The following is a 16,347-nucleotide window of genomic DNA, read 5'->3' on the forward strand; positions in this document are numbered from 1 at the left end:
GGAATCGCTTGGCCTCGCTCGGGGCAGGAATTCACCCCCGGCTGAGGAGGAAAGGTGTGTGTGCGTGTGCCTGGAGAGGGGGACAAGGGCTAAAAATACAAAGGCAAGTACAGTGAGTCTGAGTCACCTGGCAGCGGAACGCGCTGCTGCTGCTGCCTCCCGCTGCCCCCCCGCCACCGCCGAATAATCCAGCTGCAAAATCCACCCCACAGCTGCAGCTGTGCCAGCAAACAAACCACAAAAGTTCACTCACCCATCCTTTTGTCATCAATAACGTCCTCCTTCGCCTTCCTCCAGCTGTTTTCTCCCCTCTCTCTTCCCTCTTTTTTTTTTTTTTTTTTTTTTTTTTTTTTTCTTTCCCTTCGCCTCTCTCTCTCTCTCTCTCTTTTTTTTTTCCAAACCGGTTCCTTTGCTTTAACCCAGCAGCATCTTCATGTCACAGCCCGGCTGGCACTCGCCCCGCCGCCATCCAGCGTGCCCACCAGGAACCCCACAAAGTTCCCCGGAGAGGACCGGCGAGAATTTTGGGGATGAGGAAGGGAAAGGATAGGGAAGGGGTTGGGGGTGGGGAAGGCAGGACGAAGGATGGGGGGAGTGTGGGGGGGTAGGGAGGGACTCTAAGCTCTGAGAGCCATTGTGGAAGTCATCAGAGAGCCGGCGGCGTGAAGTGGCAATCGGCGAGAAAAGCCGGAGCAGGCGATGGAGGCGAACCAACTTGTCTGGGAGGAAGGAGCGAAGCTCTGCCGGCGCCTGGCATCCCTCATCCCTGCGCTGCCTCTTGCCATGGCCGGGCACAGCGATCCATCCTCCCCCGGAGCACGCAGGGCCGCCCGTGCTATGCCCAGAGCCCGCTTTAGCAGCCCCGCAGGCTCGGCTTATCCATTTAGCCGGTCGGGTTTAAAGTGTTTTGTAGCTGTGCTGAGAGGCAGCTCTCGTCTAATTCCGAGGCTTTCCAGAGAGCGATGATGCTCCGGAGCTGGTGGGTGCCGAGGCTGGAGTTTGTGCAACACCGAGTGCCCTCCACTGGAGAAAACCCAACGCGCATTAAAGGCTGAACAAGTGAGCCTGTCATGGCTCTGCAGACTTTGCTTCCCTCGCAAAAGAAAATTAAAGACACAGCATTGCCTTGCCCACCGTCCTCCCCTGCCAGACCCCGCCGGCCGCCCTGGATTATGGAATGTTTGTGGCGCGGGATTTTCGGGCAGAGACGCCAAACAAAACACCTGCTCCCCTTGGGATTTGCCAGCCTGAGCTCGCTCTAATCCACCTGACCTGTCTATTTGGCTTGGGCAAATTCTAAACTGTTTTTTTGGGTTTTTGTTTTTTTTTGTTTTTTCCCTCCTGTATTCCCGTGGGAGGGGGGGCAGGAAAAGGAATGTTTGCAGGTTAAAAGTGAGAGTCTCGGTACAGGGTCGAGGGGCAGGGGCTGTGATCACACTGATCATCCCCACAAAAGGGATTTGTTTTGACTGCAGACAGCAACTCCAAATGTAAACACTTCGTGTCCTGCTTTGGCTGGGACGGGGTTAATTCCCTTCCCCTGTAGCCTGTAATTATTTTCTTTTTAAATCTAAGTGCCTTTTAGTCAGAAAAACACTGGCTTTGATAAACAAGGCAGAACTGAAGCTGCAGAATCAGTGACACCTTTTTTATCCTCCGGAGCTGCTCTCCCGTGGCTCTCCAGTGCCGGATCCTGCAGGGACCAGCCCCGGACCCAGGGTGGGACCCGGGCTGTGACCTGGGCAGGGTCTCACCCCGGCTGTGTCTGGCCAGGACTGGGTTAATTCCCAGTTCACCAGGACTGGGTTAATTCCCAGTTCACCAGGGCTGGGTTAATTCCCAGTTCACCAGGACTGGGTTAATTCCCAGTTCACCAGGGCTGGGTTAATGCCCAGTTCACCAGGCTGGGTTAATTCCCAGCTCACCAGGGCTGGGTTAATTCCCAGTTCAACTGGACTGGGTTAATGCCCAGCTCACCAGGCTGGGTTAATTCCCAGTTCAACTGGACTGGGTTAATGCCCAGTTCACCAGGCTGGGTTAATGCCCAGTTCACCAGGCTGGGTTAATGCCCAGTTAACCAGGGCTGGGTTAATGCCCAGCTCACCAGGACTGGGTTAATTCCCAGTTCAACTGGAATGGGTTAATGCCCAGTTCACCAGGCTGGGTTAATTACCAGTTAACCAGGGCTGGGTTAATTCCCAGCTCACCAGGCTGGGTTAATTCCCAGTTCACCAGGCTGGGTTAATTACCAGCTCACCAGGGTTGGGTTGGTTAATTCCCAGCTCACCAGGCTGGGTTAATTCCCAGTTAACCAGGGCTGGGTTAATTCCCAGCTCACCAGGGCTGGGTTAATGCCCAGTTCACCTGGCTGGGTTAATTCCCAGTTCACCAGGACTGGGTTAATTCTCAGTTCACCAGGCTGGGTTAATTACCAGCTCACCAGGGTTGGGTTGGTTAATTCCCAGCTCACCAGGCTGGGTTAATTCCCAGTTAACCAGGGCTGGGTTAATGCCCAGCTCACCAGGAAGGTGTCAGGGGGATGTGGATCAGGGCCAGGGGCAGCAGGAGCTCCCTGAGCTGGTTCTGGGAGCCTCTTTACCCAGGAGCTGCAAGGAATTGGATGCTCAGGGCACGTCCAGGATCCCACAGGGACCATTTCTGGCTCAGGCACACTCGGGTTGCTTAGAGGGCAGCTTTAACGGCTCCTAAAATTTGGATTATTTGTGCCATTTCCATCCTTCCCTGTGCTTAACACCCCCATCAGTTATTTGGGGAACAACTCTCTGCTCAAATCCCACTTCAGTTGCCAAAATGGTGGCAGTGCTTTATAAAGTCAGCCATGAGCCAACCATCGTGTGTTATTTAATTTTTAAATATTTATAATATTTCCCACTGTGGCCCAGGAGCTCCCTGCTCAGCATTCCAGAGCCTGGATCTCTGGGGGTGTCTGTGATGACCCCACTCTGTACCAAAAATGAAAATTGCACCAATCTCAAGGTCAGATTCCAGCCCTGATTCCATCCTAATTCCTTGTTCCTGGCTCACTGCTTGCCCCTGCAATCCATCCCAGATGGGGCTACCCCTGGCCAGCCCCAGGATCCAGCCCTCTGAAGGAGCAGGAAAAAGATTGGGACACAGGATGGGTCAAGAGTTCAACTCCATTCCAGAAAATAAATAATAATCCACAAAACAATCCACAGAAACCAACCTGTCCTCCCCTATATCTGCATCCAGACTGCGTGTGCACCCACACTGCATAAATATTCACTTCTGAATAAAAACCCTTGCTTAGTTTGTTCTGTTATGACAATTTGTCGCTACCTATAGATCAGATATTCATTTGCATATGAAAAATATCATCATTAATCACTATTTTTATTCTGGATTGGACAGCAGCACACACAACTCCCTCAAACAAGATTCAGAACTTAATTATCATAAGTGATGTTGAAAATACCTCTCCCAAATCTCGGTTAACCCCATCTGCATCACAGCCAGGAGCACTGGAGCAGGAATTCATATTTATTATTATTTATAAATGTAAAAGCTGAAGTGTGCAGTTACTTATTCCATCTTGGATTGATAATTCTCCAGGATGGTTCCATTTGAAACTCTGCCAGATCTGGGAGTGAGCAGAGCAGAGTTCACAGGAGCTGCACCCATTTCCAGGGATCTGTTCCCAGATCCTGGGATCCTACAGGAGCTGCAGCCACGAGCTCTCCTTCTGCCACGGACTGAGCCTCAAAATCCTCACATTCCTACCAAAAGGCTGGCACGGTTTGCTGCCTTACAAATCCTGTGATGCTCTCATGGAAAATTTCATCAATTCCAAGGCAGAAAACTTGAGGAGCTGAACTGAACCAAGGGAGCTTTCACTCTGCACAACAAATGCCACCCCCTCTTTTTTTTAATTTTTTTTTTTTTAAATTTTACATTTTCTGATGAAATGGAAAACAAACCCACTTGAACATTTGCCAAATGAAGAGAAATGGGGAGGTTTTAACCAGCCTAAATAAGGGACTCTGAGCTATAAAACACATGGAAAGGAAGAGGATGCAAAGGCTTCTTGTGGTTTGGTTCCATTTCCTGGGAATGGGATTCTCTTCCAGGAAAATGGGTCTGGACATGGTTAAGCGTTGGATTTTGAGTCGTGATTATTTTATATATGAATGTGTGTGTAAATTTATTTATTTATTTACATTATTTATTCATTGATTTCTATTTCCCACAAGTATTACATAAGTGCACAAATATTATATGTATTTTTATAGATTTGTATTTTATATATTATGTTCTATATGTTATACTATGTTTATCTGTTATATGTTTATTAATTTATCTTGATAGATATTTATTAGATCTAGTTATATATTTATTAGCTCTAGACTTGTAGATTTACAAGTTTATATTATATATTATATATTATATATTATATATTATATATTATATATTATATATTATATTATATATTATATATTATATATTATATATTATATATTATATATTATATATTATATTATAAATTATATGCAATACATTATATATTATATGTAATACATTATATATATTATAAATATATATTATATCTAATATATGATCTATAATATAGATTATAATGTATTATATTATATATGTTATAAATATATATTTTATATCTATAATATTTTACATATGCATGGATATATAAAAATATATCCACACAGATACACATACAGTATAAAATACGCTCGGAATTTTCACCTACCCCTTTTTAACCATGCAAAAATACTTTAAAATTTGCAATAACTGATATTTCCCCTGGGAGAGGAGAACACGTTTGTGTTTCCTGTGATTCCCTGGGGATTTACAACCCTGAGTAACTTCTCCTCACAGGATCAGTGGTGGAGCACAAAGAGCTGCTGCTCTTTGGCCAAGTTCCTCTTCCTGCCCCTCTCAGATCATCCAACTCTTTTCTTTCCCTAAATAAGAATATTTTTCAACGATCCAGCAGAAATTGCCTTGAAAATCAGTTTTTGACTCTGCCTTGCAGGGAAAAAAATCAGGGAGGTTTGGGAAGGGCTGATTTGGGGATGATCTGGGAGGAAATGTTTGGGGATCCTCTCGGGTCACTCCTGTCCTGCCCACTCTGTTCCAAACACTCCTGGACAGGGCTTGGGGCAGCCTGGCACAGTGGGAGGGGACCCTGCCATGGCAGGGGTGGCTCTGGGTGGGACTCAAGGTCCTCCCGACCCAAACCCCTCCGGAATTCTGTGGTGCCAGGCTGGGAGGTGAGTGCACACACAGTGAACTTCTCCAGTGTGGTCAATTCTTTCATCCTGAGGGGAATGAGAAATTGTCTTTACAAACAAAGTGCAGGTTTGGTGAGAAGTGAAATTGGATATTGAGAGATGGAAGAAGCAATGGGGAAAACCATGAATTGTGTAAGAATTAAAAATGCCAAGGGAGGGTTGTACATTAGAGGGGAATCTCAGGGATCAGGGGTTTGGGAAGTCTGGGCCTCTCAATGATCTCAGCCCATGGGGAAAGAGAGAGGGAAATTGGGATAAAAAGGGAGGGGAGTCCTCCAAAAATGTGAGAGACCCCAGGGGAATGTCCCATGGCCTCTGCCTTTATCCCAATAAAGCTCCAGGGCTCCTCTGGCTCCTTTTTGGACACAAATCTCTGGTGTTTGTGGATTTATTTTCCTGACAATCCTCAAGTGACACCATGAGCCAGATCCATCCAGAATCCCACTGGACAGTTACTGACCCCCAAAATGCCCCACAATTCTGGGGTTTTCTGCTCTGAGGGGCTGTCACAGCCCTGTGAGGGTGACACTGGTGACACTGGCCTCTCTGGTGACAGGACCACCCTGGTGGGAGCTGAACTGATGGGAACCATCGAGGGTTTCACCCACATTTCCTCACTAGTGGGACAGGAAGGCACTGAACGTCCCCAGGAAATGTCCCCATCCTGCTCCCCTGCACACAGAGCAGGGGCAGGGCAGGCTTTGGCAATATCTCATCAGTGCTTTTTAACTCCTCATGAGCGTTTTTACAGGTGTCAGGAAAACCCACAAAGGCCAGAGGTTTATGTCCAAAAAGGAGACACAGGAATCCTTCAGCTTTGTTCGAATAAAGGGAGAGAGTCAGCAGGGCACAAAAACTCCCAGGGGTTTTGGAGGTTTTGGGGTTTAGGAGGGCCCAGCCTCCCTTTTATCCTAAACTCCCAGCTGCCACATATTCCCCCCTGAACCTACTGTTGTGCCCCAAAATTCAGAAATTCAGGTTCGTGCAGACCCTCGACTCTTTCAGGAGCCACAACCTGCTGCCCAAAGTTAACAGGGACATTAAGACCCATTTCAAAGGCATTTGCACCCACCAAATTGTCTGTAAGGACACCACATCTTCCCTCTCACAGGGAGCAAAGAGCCTTTGGTATGGGACACATGAACCAGGCTCTGGTGACACCGCAAATCCCGGGATTAAACACCACCAGCTTGGCGTGGGTTTTTAGGGCAGTGAGAAGGTTTTTTCCCCATCCTCACATTGCAGGAGTGCCTCACTCTGTCAGCATTCAGCTGCAGGGGATGATTTGGTGATAAGGCCTGCTCAGTTTATCTGGGCTCTGTTCATTGCTCCCTTTTAATTCGTGCTCGTTCTCCAGGGATGAAACAGATCCACAGCTCGGGGATCAGCTGCTGCCAGGGCAGCCCCAGTGCAGCTCTGTTCCAAGGGCTGCAGAACTCACACCTTGCGTTTTCCTTTCCCCTCCTCTCCCCACCGCGGGTAAATGATGAATAAATTAGCAATTTGCGTGTAATGGCTGGAGCAGCTTCATTAATACCCTGTCAGGACGTGCTTGGTACAACTTCTGACATTGAGGCTCTAATGTCCTGTGAATTATTGATGACAGCGCTCACATCCAAGTTCTTATCTCCAGCTCTTCATGTGCTAAGTGTTTAATTGTCAACAATTCATGACCACTGCCTTGGGCTGCTGCATTAAAACCCGAGTGCAGCAAACCCCTCTGGGGTCCTGGGTGAATTCCTGCCTTGTCAGTGCTGGTTTGAAAGCAAACCACTGGGAGATCCCAAGTCAGAAATACAATTTAATAGGAAGATTAAAATAAATGCAATAATACAGAAACGCTGGCAGAGTGAGAATCCAACCTGACCCCCCGTCAGTCAGTCAGGGTTGGTGCAGTCCCATTCCATGGTGGCTGCATCCTCCTGCAGTGACAGATGTGGTTCTGCTGGAGCAGGGCTCCTGCACAAGGTGCAGTTTTCCTCCAAAGCTGCAGGGATGATGTGCAAGGCTCTGGTTTTCCTCTGGGATCCAGTGGGAAAAGGCTGCTCTGCTGTTCCAAATCTCCCCTTTGATCTGGGTAGGAAATGCTCGGCTCCTGCCCTGGCTGGAGCATCTCCCCATGGGATGATGGAATTTGATCAGCCCTGCCCTGGGACTGCATGGCCATGAACAGGAGAGATCTCCTGGAGGGAGGATGGGCTGTGGGCAAGAGAAAGAACCCTGCAACAGCTGGGTGAACAGCTGGTAATAGAAACTTGCTTTTCCTTATATCTTACACTGTAACCTAAAACACGGTCTTTGTTCTAGATGCAGGACATGCAGTTTTTGTGCTCTGTCCGTGTTTAGTTCTGGATGCAGGATGTGCTGTGTTTGTACTCCATTGGTGTTTTTTTCTGGGTGCAGGATGTATTGTGTTTGTTCTGGATGCAGGATGTGCTGTGTTCATGTTCTGGATGCAGGATGTGCTGTGTTTGTTCTGGATGCAGGATGTGCTGTGTTCATGTTCTGGATGCAGGATGTGCTGTGTTTGTTCTGGATGCAGGATGTGCTGTGTTCATGTTCTGTCAATGTTTTATTCTGGATGCAGGATGTGCTGTGTTCATGCCCTGTCAGTGTTTTTTTCTGGTGCAGGATGTGCTGTGTTTGTTCTGGATGCAGGATGTGCTGTGTTCATGCCCTGTCAGTGTTTAGTTCTGGATGCAGGATGTGCTGTGTTTGTTCTGGATGCAGGATGTGCTGCAGTTGTTCTCTGTCAATGTTTCATTCTGGATGCAGGACGTGCCATCAGCAGGGCTGTTCCTCTGCCTATCAGAGACAGAGAATTTGGGAGCTAAAGGGATGCAGAGGCAGCAGGAGAGTCCCATGTGACAGAGCAGGAACTGAAACCACAAGGGATTGATGTGCCCAGAGTGTCACAACAAACGTGCTGAGCTGAGCCCGTGCCGTCTCACATTCCACCCACGGCTCACCTCTCTTGTAGCCCAGCCATTGGAAATGAGACAACTCCTGAATGTTTTTAACAAACTTCAGCGGGGGTTTTGTCTGTCTTCACCCAGGGGGAAGGGAATAAAGTTTCTTTTCAAGAGGTTCTGTTCCCTGGGCAAGGCCTGAGGAGCTTCACATCTCAGAGGGATAAGCGACCATTCATGAACATCAATGTCCCAAAATCCTTCCTGGTGGGCCAGGATCTGGGAAAAGGTCTGGGAAAAGATCAATAAGAGAACAAAGAATGGGGACCTAATTACTATTGAAGGCAGAGGGATCAATCACCAACAGGAAAGCAAATACTAAGATTTGTGTAACTCAGGACCAATGAACATTGACCAATGAACTTCTCTGGGCTCTGTGTAAAATCTGTGTAAAATCTGTGTAAAATCTGTGTAAAGTCTGTGAAAAATCGAGTGAAGAGCCCTGTGTGATGGAAGGATTTTGTCTGCACAGCCTGGAATACCATATGTGTGAATCTTTCCTGTGGTTTCCATTTGTTGAGGAACTCAGAAAAGCTTTGTTAAATTTCCCCCCTTGTCACCCCACCCTTTATGCTGCTCAGAGGAATCTTCCAATTCCAACTGCCCCAATTCAGGACTCAGGAGGGCAGAGACCTCCTGCAATCCCTGGACTGACCATCAACTCCACATGAAAAAAGCTGAGAAGGTTTTCACAGGAGACCTGACACGTGAAGGAAACACCAGGAGCACCACCAGGAATTCCTGCCCTGCCACTTCTCATTATCCCAGCTCCTCCCAGCCAGGTTCAAACCTTGTCCAGAGGCTGAGCATCCTTCACACCCTTCGACATCAGGAGCACCCAGCTCTTCCAAATCAGGCTTTGCTTGCTCAGAGTTACCCAAGGAGCCTTTTGTAGGACATAATCTGCACTTTAAAATAACAATGGGACGTGTACTGGATGGGGGAGATGCTTGGAGCAGCTCCTTTTCAGCTCAGGACACAGGTGAAACATCCTGGGGTTGGGATTTTCACTCCTGATCCCTCTCCATGACAAGTGGGGGTTCATCCTCCTTCCAGGAATGAGCCTCGTGTTTCTGGCAGGATAAATAGATTGGACAGTGCAGTTCCAGGCTGTTTTATTTCATGTGATTCTTTAAGATTAAATAGAAAAAGGGTCTGCAGAGAGAGACATTGTAGGACAAAAGTGTAAAGAAAGGGAAATTACACAAAGTAGCTGTAGAATCACTAAATAAAGGAAATCCAAGCCATATAAAAATATAAGAGAAGAGGAAAATGGGGATAAAGCCATTTAAAAAATAAACCACCTTATCCAGAAAAGGGAGTCCCAGCAATGCCCATCCCTATCCCCTCCAGGGAGGAAATCCCTGTTATCCCAAATTGATAATTGATGGATAATTGACAATTCATCTCCAGGACCCAGCCACCCAGGCTGGCTCGTACAGAAATGGATTGGAGCCAAAAATTCCTGCCCCTTCAGCATTCTGCTGTGTGTGCCTGTTTTGGATAAAATCAAACAATGCCACAGTCTGAGGGCTGGGCACTGCTGACCCCTGAAGCAGCCATTTAGCAGAAACCACAAGCAAAAGCAAAAATAAAAGGAATTTTATTTAATTTTGGGCTTGCAGGGTGCTAAATAAGCTCTAAGGGCAACAATTAATTGCAGTGGCTGCACTTCCTGCCGAGCAGGGAGAACCCCACCTTTCCTACACCTCCAAATTCTCTTGTTTGCATGGCAGTGTCAGCGTTTTCCCACTTGGAAACCAAGGCAGGGAGCTGGGATAATTATGGGATAATTCGTGTTTGCCAGAGCAGACAAAATCAATTGCAATTGTTTAGGTACTGGGTGTGTTTAATGGGGGTGAAAAGGTATTTGCTGGACTTTTCCAACATGGTTTTTGTTTTTAATCTTGGTGATGTTATGGGATAGACTGACAAATCCCTCAGGAATTGCACATCTCTCCTCTCCCTGGGGGATGCAGGGAGCTGCTGGATCTGCTGCAGGTGAAGCCAGACTGGGTTTGGACAACACTTAAAAACCACAGTGAAGACCCAAAACAGTCTGAGAGAGAGAGAGAGCAAAATTGATTGGTTCAGGAAGTCAATAGAATTCTCTGTTATAACAGATTAAATACAGAATTACTCAATTAACTTCAGATTAATTATGCCTTTCAGGTAAACATGGTGATCATCATCTTTGCTAACAGGAGGCACTGACTCTGAGGGGTCACACAACAACTTCAGCAGGGCTCTGAAATCCCAAATCACTCCCTTTCCCAAACCTCCCCCACTGCCAGGATGCACAATTCCCAATTCCTATCCTGTGCTGAGCGTTTCACAGATCTTTTCCCAAGAGCTCTGCATTCCCAGGGGTGGAGAGGGGAAAACAAATCCATCCTTCTTCAAATTTTAGCTACAGACCAGGTAAATTTTAATTTTTCCTTTCTGCTTGAAACTAGAAATGTGGATAGAGAATGAGATCAAATCAGGAGCACATCAGGCAAGGAGAGGTGGGAGGATTTAGCCTCAGGAAGAGAAGGATCAGGGGAATCTCATCCAAGCACCTGCTGAGAAGGAGCAGAGGTGTCCAAGTCAGAGCCCCTGAGCTGCCCAGAGCCAGGTCAGGAGGTGATGGGCACACACTGAAACCTGGAAATGGTTTTTAAACTGAGATAAAAGCTTTTTATTGTGAGGGAGCTCATCCAAAGAGGCTGTAGAGGATTCATTTTTTTAAATATTCGGGAATCAGGAGGATGGATGCTCTGAATGCTCCAACCCCAAACATTCCCATGGAATTTCAGGTGCAGTGTTGGGAATGAGCCCCAAATATTCTCATGGAATTTCAGGTGCAGTGTTGGGAATCAGCCCCAAACATTCCCATGGAATTTCAGGTGCAATATTCAGTGCTGGGAATCAGCCCCAGACATTCCCATGGAAATTCAGGTGCATTTTTGGGAATCAGGCCCAGACATTCCCATGGAATTTCAGGTGGGGTATTCAGTGCTGGGAATCAGCCCCAGACATTCCCATGGAATTTCAGGTGGGGTATTCAGTGTTGGGAATCAGCCCCAGACATTCCCATGGAATTTCAGGTGCAGTGTTGGGAATCAGGCCCAGACATTCCCATGGAATTTCAGGTGCAGTGTTGGGAATCAGGCCCAGACATTCCCATGGAATTTCAGGTGCAATATTCAGTGTTGGGAATCAGCCCCAGACATTCCCATGGAATTTCAGGTGCAATATTCAGTGTTGGGAACCAGCCCCAGACATTCCCATGGAATTTCAGGTGCAGTGCTGGGAATCAGCCCCAGACATTCCCATGGAATTTCAGGTGCAGTGTTGGGAATCAGCCCCAGACATTCCCATGGAATTTCAGGTGGGGTATTCAGTGCTGGGAATCAGCCCCAGACATTCCCATGGAATTTCAGGTGGGGTATTCAGTGCTGGGAATCAGCCCCAGATATTCCAGGTGCAGCTCTGCCTTTGGGAATCTCCCACCATACAAATGTGCAGATAATGAAGGAGCTGGAGGTGCCCGAGGAAGGGGAGCTGATAAAAGTTCCCCAGTAATGTGTCTTGGGTTAATTATTGATGGGGATGCTTGATGGTCTCATTACCGGGTCAGCCACGACCTCTGGGCAGTGTCTTCATCTTTCCAGATTAATAAATTATTGTGACACAAACAACTCTGGCAATCACTTCTTTAGGGCCACAAAAATATCTGTTCTTTAGCTGAGGAGAAAGGTTGATTTTAACACAAGCAAATGTCCTTTAGAAACAGACTGCATTTATACTCAAGAGGCCAATTACTCATTTTCAGTCATTTTTTCAAATCCTGGTTTTTGCTTTATAAGACCTGGGCAAGTTGTAAGGGGTTATCTTGACTGAGGCCCTTTCGATGGGATGCATAAAATGTGTAAAGGGAATTTTAACATGCAAAAAAAACTTGTCAGACTGTTGGAAAACCTACCAGACAGTACCTATTTTTAATTCTAACTCGATAAATGAAAATATTTTCTTATTTATCTGCAGAACTCCTCCATTCTGTACAAGTACAGGCTCTCCAAGGACAGGTAGATTACAGGACATCCCATCCTAGCAGATTTTTATCCAGCTCATCATTTGGGATTAAATTTTCCTATGGAATGAGAATGATCCAAGATTATTCTCAGCAAGAAAGGCCTTAAGGGGGAAAAAACCACAAGGATCCACTATAGGAAATTTTCCATAAATATTGGATATTGATATTCAGTTGTGAAGATGAACGCCCTAAAAATGCTGACCTACACTTGGATGGAAAAAAAAAAAATCAGGAAATAACGGATGAGAAAAACACCCAGTGAAAAATCAAATCCCTCAGCAGACAGCGTGGGATGAACCTGGAAATTCGGATTCTATTTCTGGCTGTGCTCTGACAAATCCCCTCCCCTGTCTGTTCCCACCTTGCCTCCTCCTGGGACCAGGATTTTCCCTTGGGTTTGGGTTCTGGCAGGGTGGGAACCTTGGGAGACGTCCCCCAGCAGGAGGAAGTGGCCCCGTGACCTTTGTGGCCCCCAGAAATTCTGGTTTGTCAGTGAAATCCTTGAATTTAATCACAGCAAAGAAAGAATCATAGTGAGAAATGTCTAACCTGGGTCTCCTCCTCACGTGGAACCAAATCCAGCACCACTGCAGAAAAAAATCCAGGAAAAAGCTCTTTGACAGTGAACAAAATCCAGTAAGTAAATAATGTTTTCTCAATTTATAAAAATTTCTATTTATTCTATTGAGAAGACTGCTTTAGTCTATTACTGAAGTGTAATTACAGGTGCTCCAGAGCCTGTAATAAGGAAATATTTCCTGTTACCACCTTTATTTACATCAGAGGTTGGATGTGCCCATCACAACTGCAATGTGTTTGATGGGCTTTTCATAAAATCAGAAGCAGAATTTTGTCTTTATCTCCATCATCTCTGCACACACTGAAACAGCTCCTCAGGACCTGCTTTGGTCTCTCCCACAGAAATTTTTCCAGGCACTCACTTTTTTGGTGTTATCTCCTAATTGTCCCACAACCACTTTGGCAAAATTTGCTTGAGCTCTTTTATTTTCTGACAATAATGGTGAGGAATCTCTTTTGGGCTTTCAAATGCAGTCCCAGAACTCTGAGGTGATTCCTTGCATCCCTCCACACGACTCTTCCAATAAATTTGAACAGCTCCATCACCCGAATAACTGAGGAACACAGAGCTGAAGAAAATGGGCACCTGGATTCCAGCATCATCAAAGATCAGGACAAATCACAAAATCCTGGAATGGTTTGGGTTGGAAAGGACCTGAAATCCCATCAGAGCCACCCCTGCCATGGCAGGGACCCCTCCCACTGTCCCAGGGGGCTCCAGCCTGGCCTGGGACATTCCAGGGATCCAGGGGCAGCCACAGCTCCTCTGGATTCCTTGCTTATTTCTGCCTTAACTCAATGGAACAGGGATTTATAGACTCCAAAGCTTTTATTTGAGAAGATCCCAATAAAAACCTGCTGATGTTCAGCTCCTTGGGGCTGCACCAACACAAACCTTGATTCAGGTGCCATCCTGCACCTCTGAACCTCTCACAGGACCCAAGAAGCTGCTCAAGCTCCACTTCCTCCCCAGCTGCTCCCCTGGAGACCCCAAACCTGAAATCAGGGACCCCAAACCTGAAATCAGGGACCCCCTGAGCTCACAGAGATCACATTTGTCAGCACACATTGCTTTCCTTTGGGCCCCCACCCAGCAAATTAAACTCTGCTTTCCTTTGGGCCCCCACCCAGCAAATCAAACTCTGCTTTCTTCACCTCTGGTTAAATTGCCCCCCAATCCAAGGCCATTCCCCCACGGTGCTGCCCCAGGAGCAGTGGGAATGGCAGGGATGTGGGGAATGGGTTTTGTTTCCCACAGCAGCACGGAGTTATCCATCCTCCTGCTGTTAGAACCACAGACAATTCCTTACTGCACCATAACAGACAAAACCTGATCTAAAAACCAATTATTTCCCTCCTAGAGCTCCGTGAAGCCTCTGCAAGTTGGTAAAACAGAAATGGATTACAAGAGGCCATACAGAGAGTCAATATTTCCTTTCCACCCCACACAGCTCCCAGAGCAGGAGATTTCTTAGGGCATGGCTGTGAAAACACCAGCAAGAGACACTGGGGTCACATCAGCCATGAGCTGGATCCTGCCAGGACTCACAGGGTCACAGCAGCTCGGGAGTGGGTCTGGGTTAATTAGGTTTGCTGAGACACAGGGCTAATTAGCCCGTGCACGATGAGGACACAGCTTCAGGAGGCTGAAGCCAACGTGGTAAAATATTTTAAAATATTTGGGAGGGACTCGTGGGTCCGGCTTGGTGTTAAAAGGTCAATGGTGGCCAATCCCAGCGGGTGGGGGAAGAGGAGAAGTGTCCCCACGACAATTAATTCTGCAGAAAACAGCGGCATTGACCCAGGCAGGGAATTGGAATTCCAGACCTTGGAATTGCAGGCGGCTGCAGCCTGGCCTGTCCTTCCCTCCTCACCTCCCTGCCTGCTCCTGCTGCTGGGCGAGGCTCAGGGCTGCTTGGCTGGACACATGAAAGCTTCATTTACATGCCTGCAGCAGCTGGAGTGGAATTAATATCGGGCTCATTATCTGTGCTTAGGATGGAGAAGCCCCCGGGTTTGTAGCTCATACTGATGCAGGATAGAGAGGGGGGGAAAAGGCAAAAAAAAAAGCTGCTGTTCCCACATGGAAAAGGGCTGAGGAACTCCCAGAAAGGAGAGAGTTAATCTGGAGTAGTCCCCTGGAAGTTAATGACAGCTAATGCCATTTATTAAAGGAAGGTGTTGGAGCACACAGCCCACGCCACAGCGCTTTTAATTAAAAGGTGGAAGAAAAGTGAAATCATTTATCCAAATCACCCTGCTTAAAGTTAGGGCCCAGTTTTGAAATATCCATTTCCATACATCCCCAGCCTGGGCATTAGCAATTTCAAGATTTAAAAATTCAAGAGACTATTAAAAAAAAGGATTTATTGGCTGCTGCTGTTTAATGAGGTGGCAGGATTCAGGCAGGTCAGCTGTGACAAACCTTTGTCCTGCAGCCACACGGAACCAAATCACTGTCCTGGGGCAGGGCTTAATGGCAGCAGGGAGTTTGGATATCCAGAAAGTGATGGAATACCAGGAAACTTCTCCACAAAGTCAGGGAGGGGATTGTGCCCCTGTGTGCTGCTCAGGTGAGACCACACCTGCAGAGCTGGAGCTGCTGGGGCCAGGCCAGAGGAGGCTCCAGGATAGTCAGAGGGATGGAGCAGCTCTGCTGGGAGAAATGGGTGGGAAATTGGGATTGTTCTGATCCCCCAGCATTTCAGCTTTTGTGTTTTCCATCCATCTGTAACCCTGCAGCTCTTTAGTGTGTAACTCCAAACTCCACACCCAGTGTGAGCTGCTGCTCTCCCAGTTTGGGCACACACAACAATTCCTCTCCAGGCTGGCAATCAAGGAGCCCTCACTGCCCCAGGCCCCAGAGATGGAAACAAAAGGGAGCTGGGGGAGCAAACCTGGGCTGAATGACTTCATTACCTGGAGCTGCAATTGGGACATTAACCCCAATATGGAAATGAACCAAATTTATAAAAATGGGAAAAACTGGTGACCATTGTCCATTTTGGGTGTAACCCTTGGGGAGCTTTGACTGCCCTAAATGTACCTGAATAAACAGAACTGCTTTTTATTCCTTTGATTCTGTCTGGGCTCTGTTTTTAGGTAGCCCAAAAGGCATCAGTTCAGCTGGAGAAGAAAAGCTTCAAGGTGACCAAACTCCTTCCAAGGAGCCAGGAAAGATGGAGAGAGACTTTGGACAAGGGTCTGGAGGGACAGGACACAGGGAATGGCTCAAACTACAAGAGGGCAGGGGTGGGTGGGATATTGGGAAGGAATTCCTGGCTGGGATGGAATTCCCAGATTTGCTGTGGCTGCCCCTGGATCCCTGGGAGTGTCCCAGGCCAGGCTGGAGCCCCCTGGGACAGTGGGAGGATGGAGAAGGGGCTTTATGGTCCCTTCCAACCCAGCCCAGTGTGGAATTCTCCCATGGCAC

General features: G+C 47.3%; 1 protein-coding gene across 4 annotated transcripts in view; it reads right to left on the reverse strand.

The window, feature by feature from the left end:
- Positions 1–1,158, reverse strand: part of LRRTM4 (leucine rich repeat transmembrane neuronal 4) — a 204,552-nt gene extending 203,394 nt beyond the window's left edge. Inside the window, exon 1 of one of the 4 annotated variants that reach the window (XM_014885181.2) lies at positions 254–1,142. In XM_014885181.2, the coding sequence (XP_014740667.1) occupies positions 254–257 (4 nt within the window). In that variant the 5' untranslated portion in view covers positions 258–1,142. Of the gene's footprint in view, positions 1–253 lie in introns of all 4 variants that reach the window. The other 3 variants (XM_088180105.1, XM_088180104.1, XM_088180103.1) reach the window with 3 other exon arrangements.
- Between the last annotated feature and the right edge of the window lie 15,189 nt (positions 1,159–16,347).

This window comes from Sturnus vulgaris, chromosome 28 (assembly GCF_052056855.1).
Source record: "Sturnus vulgaris isolate bStuVul1 chromosome 28, bStuVul1.hap1, whole genome shotgun sequence".
NCBI classification, from domain to species: domain Eukaryota; kingdom Metazoa; phylum Chordata; class Aves; order Passeriformes; family Sturnidae; genus Sturnus; species Sturnus vulgaris.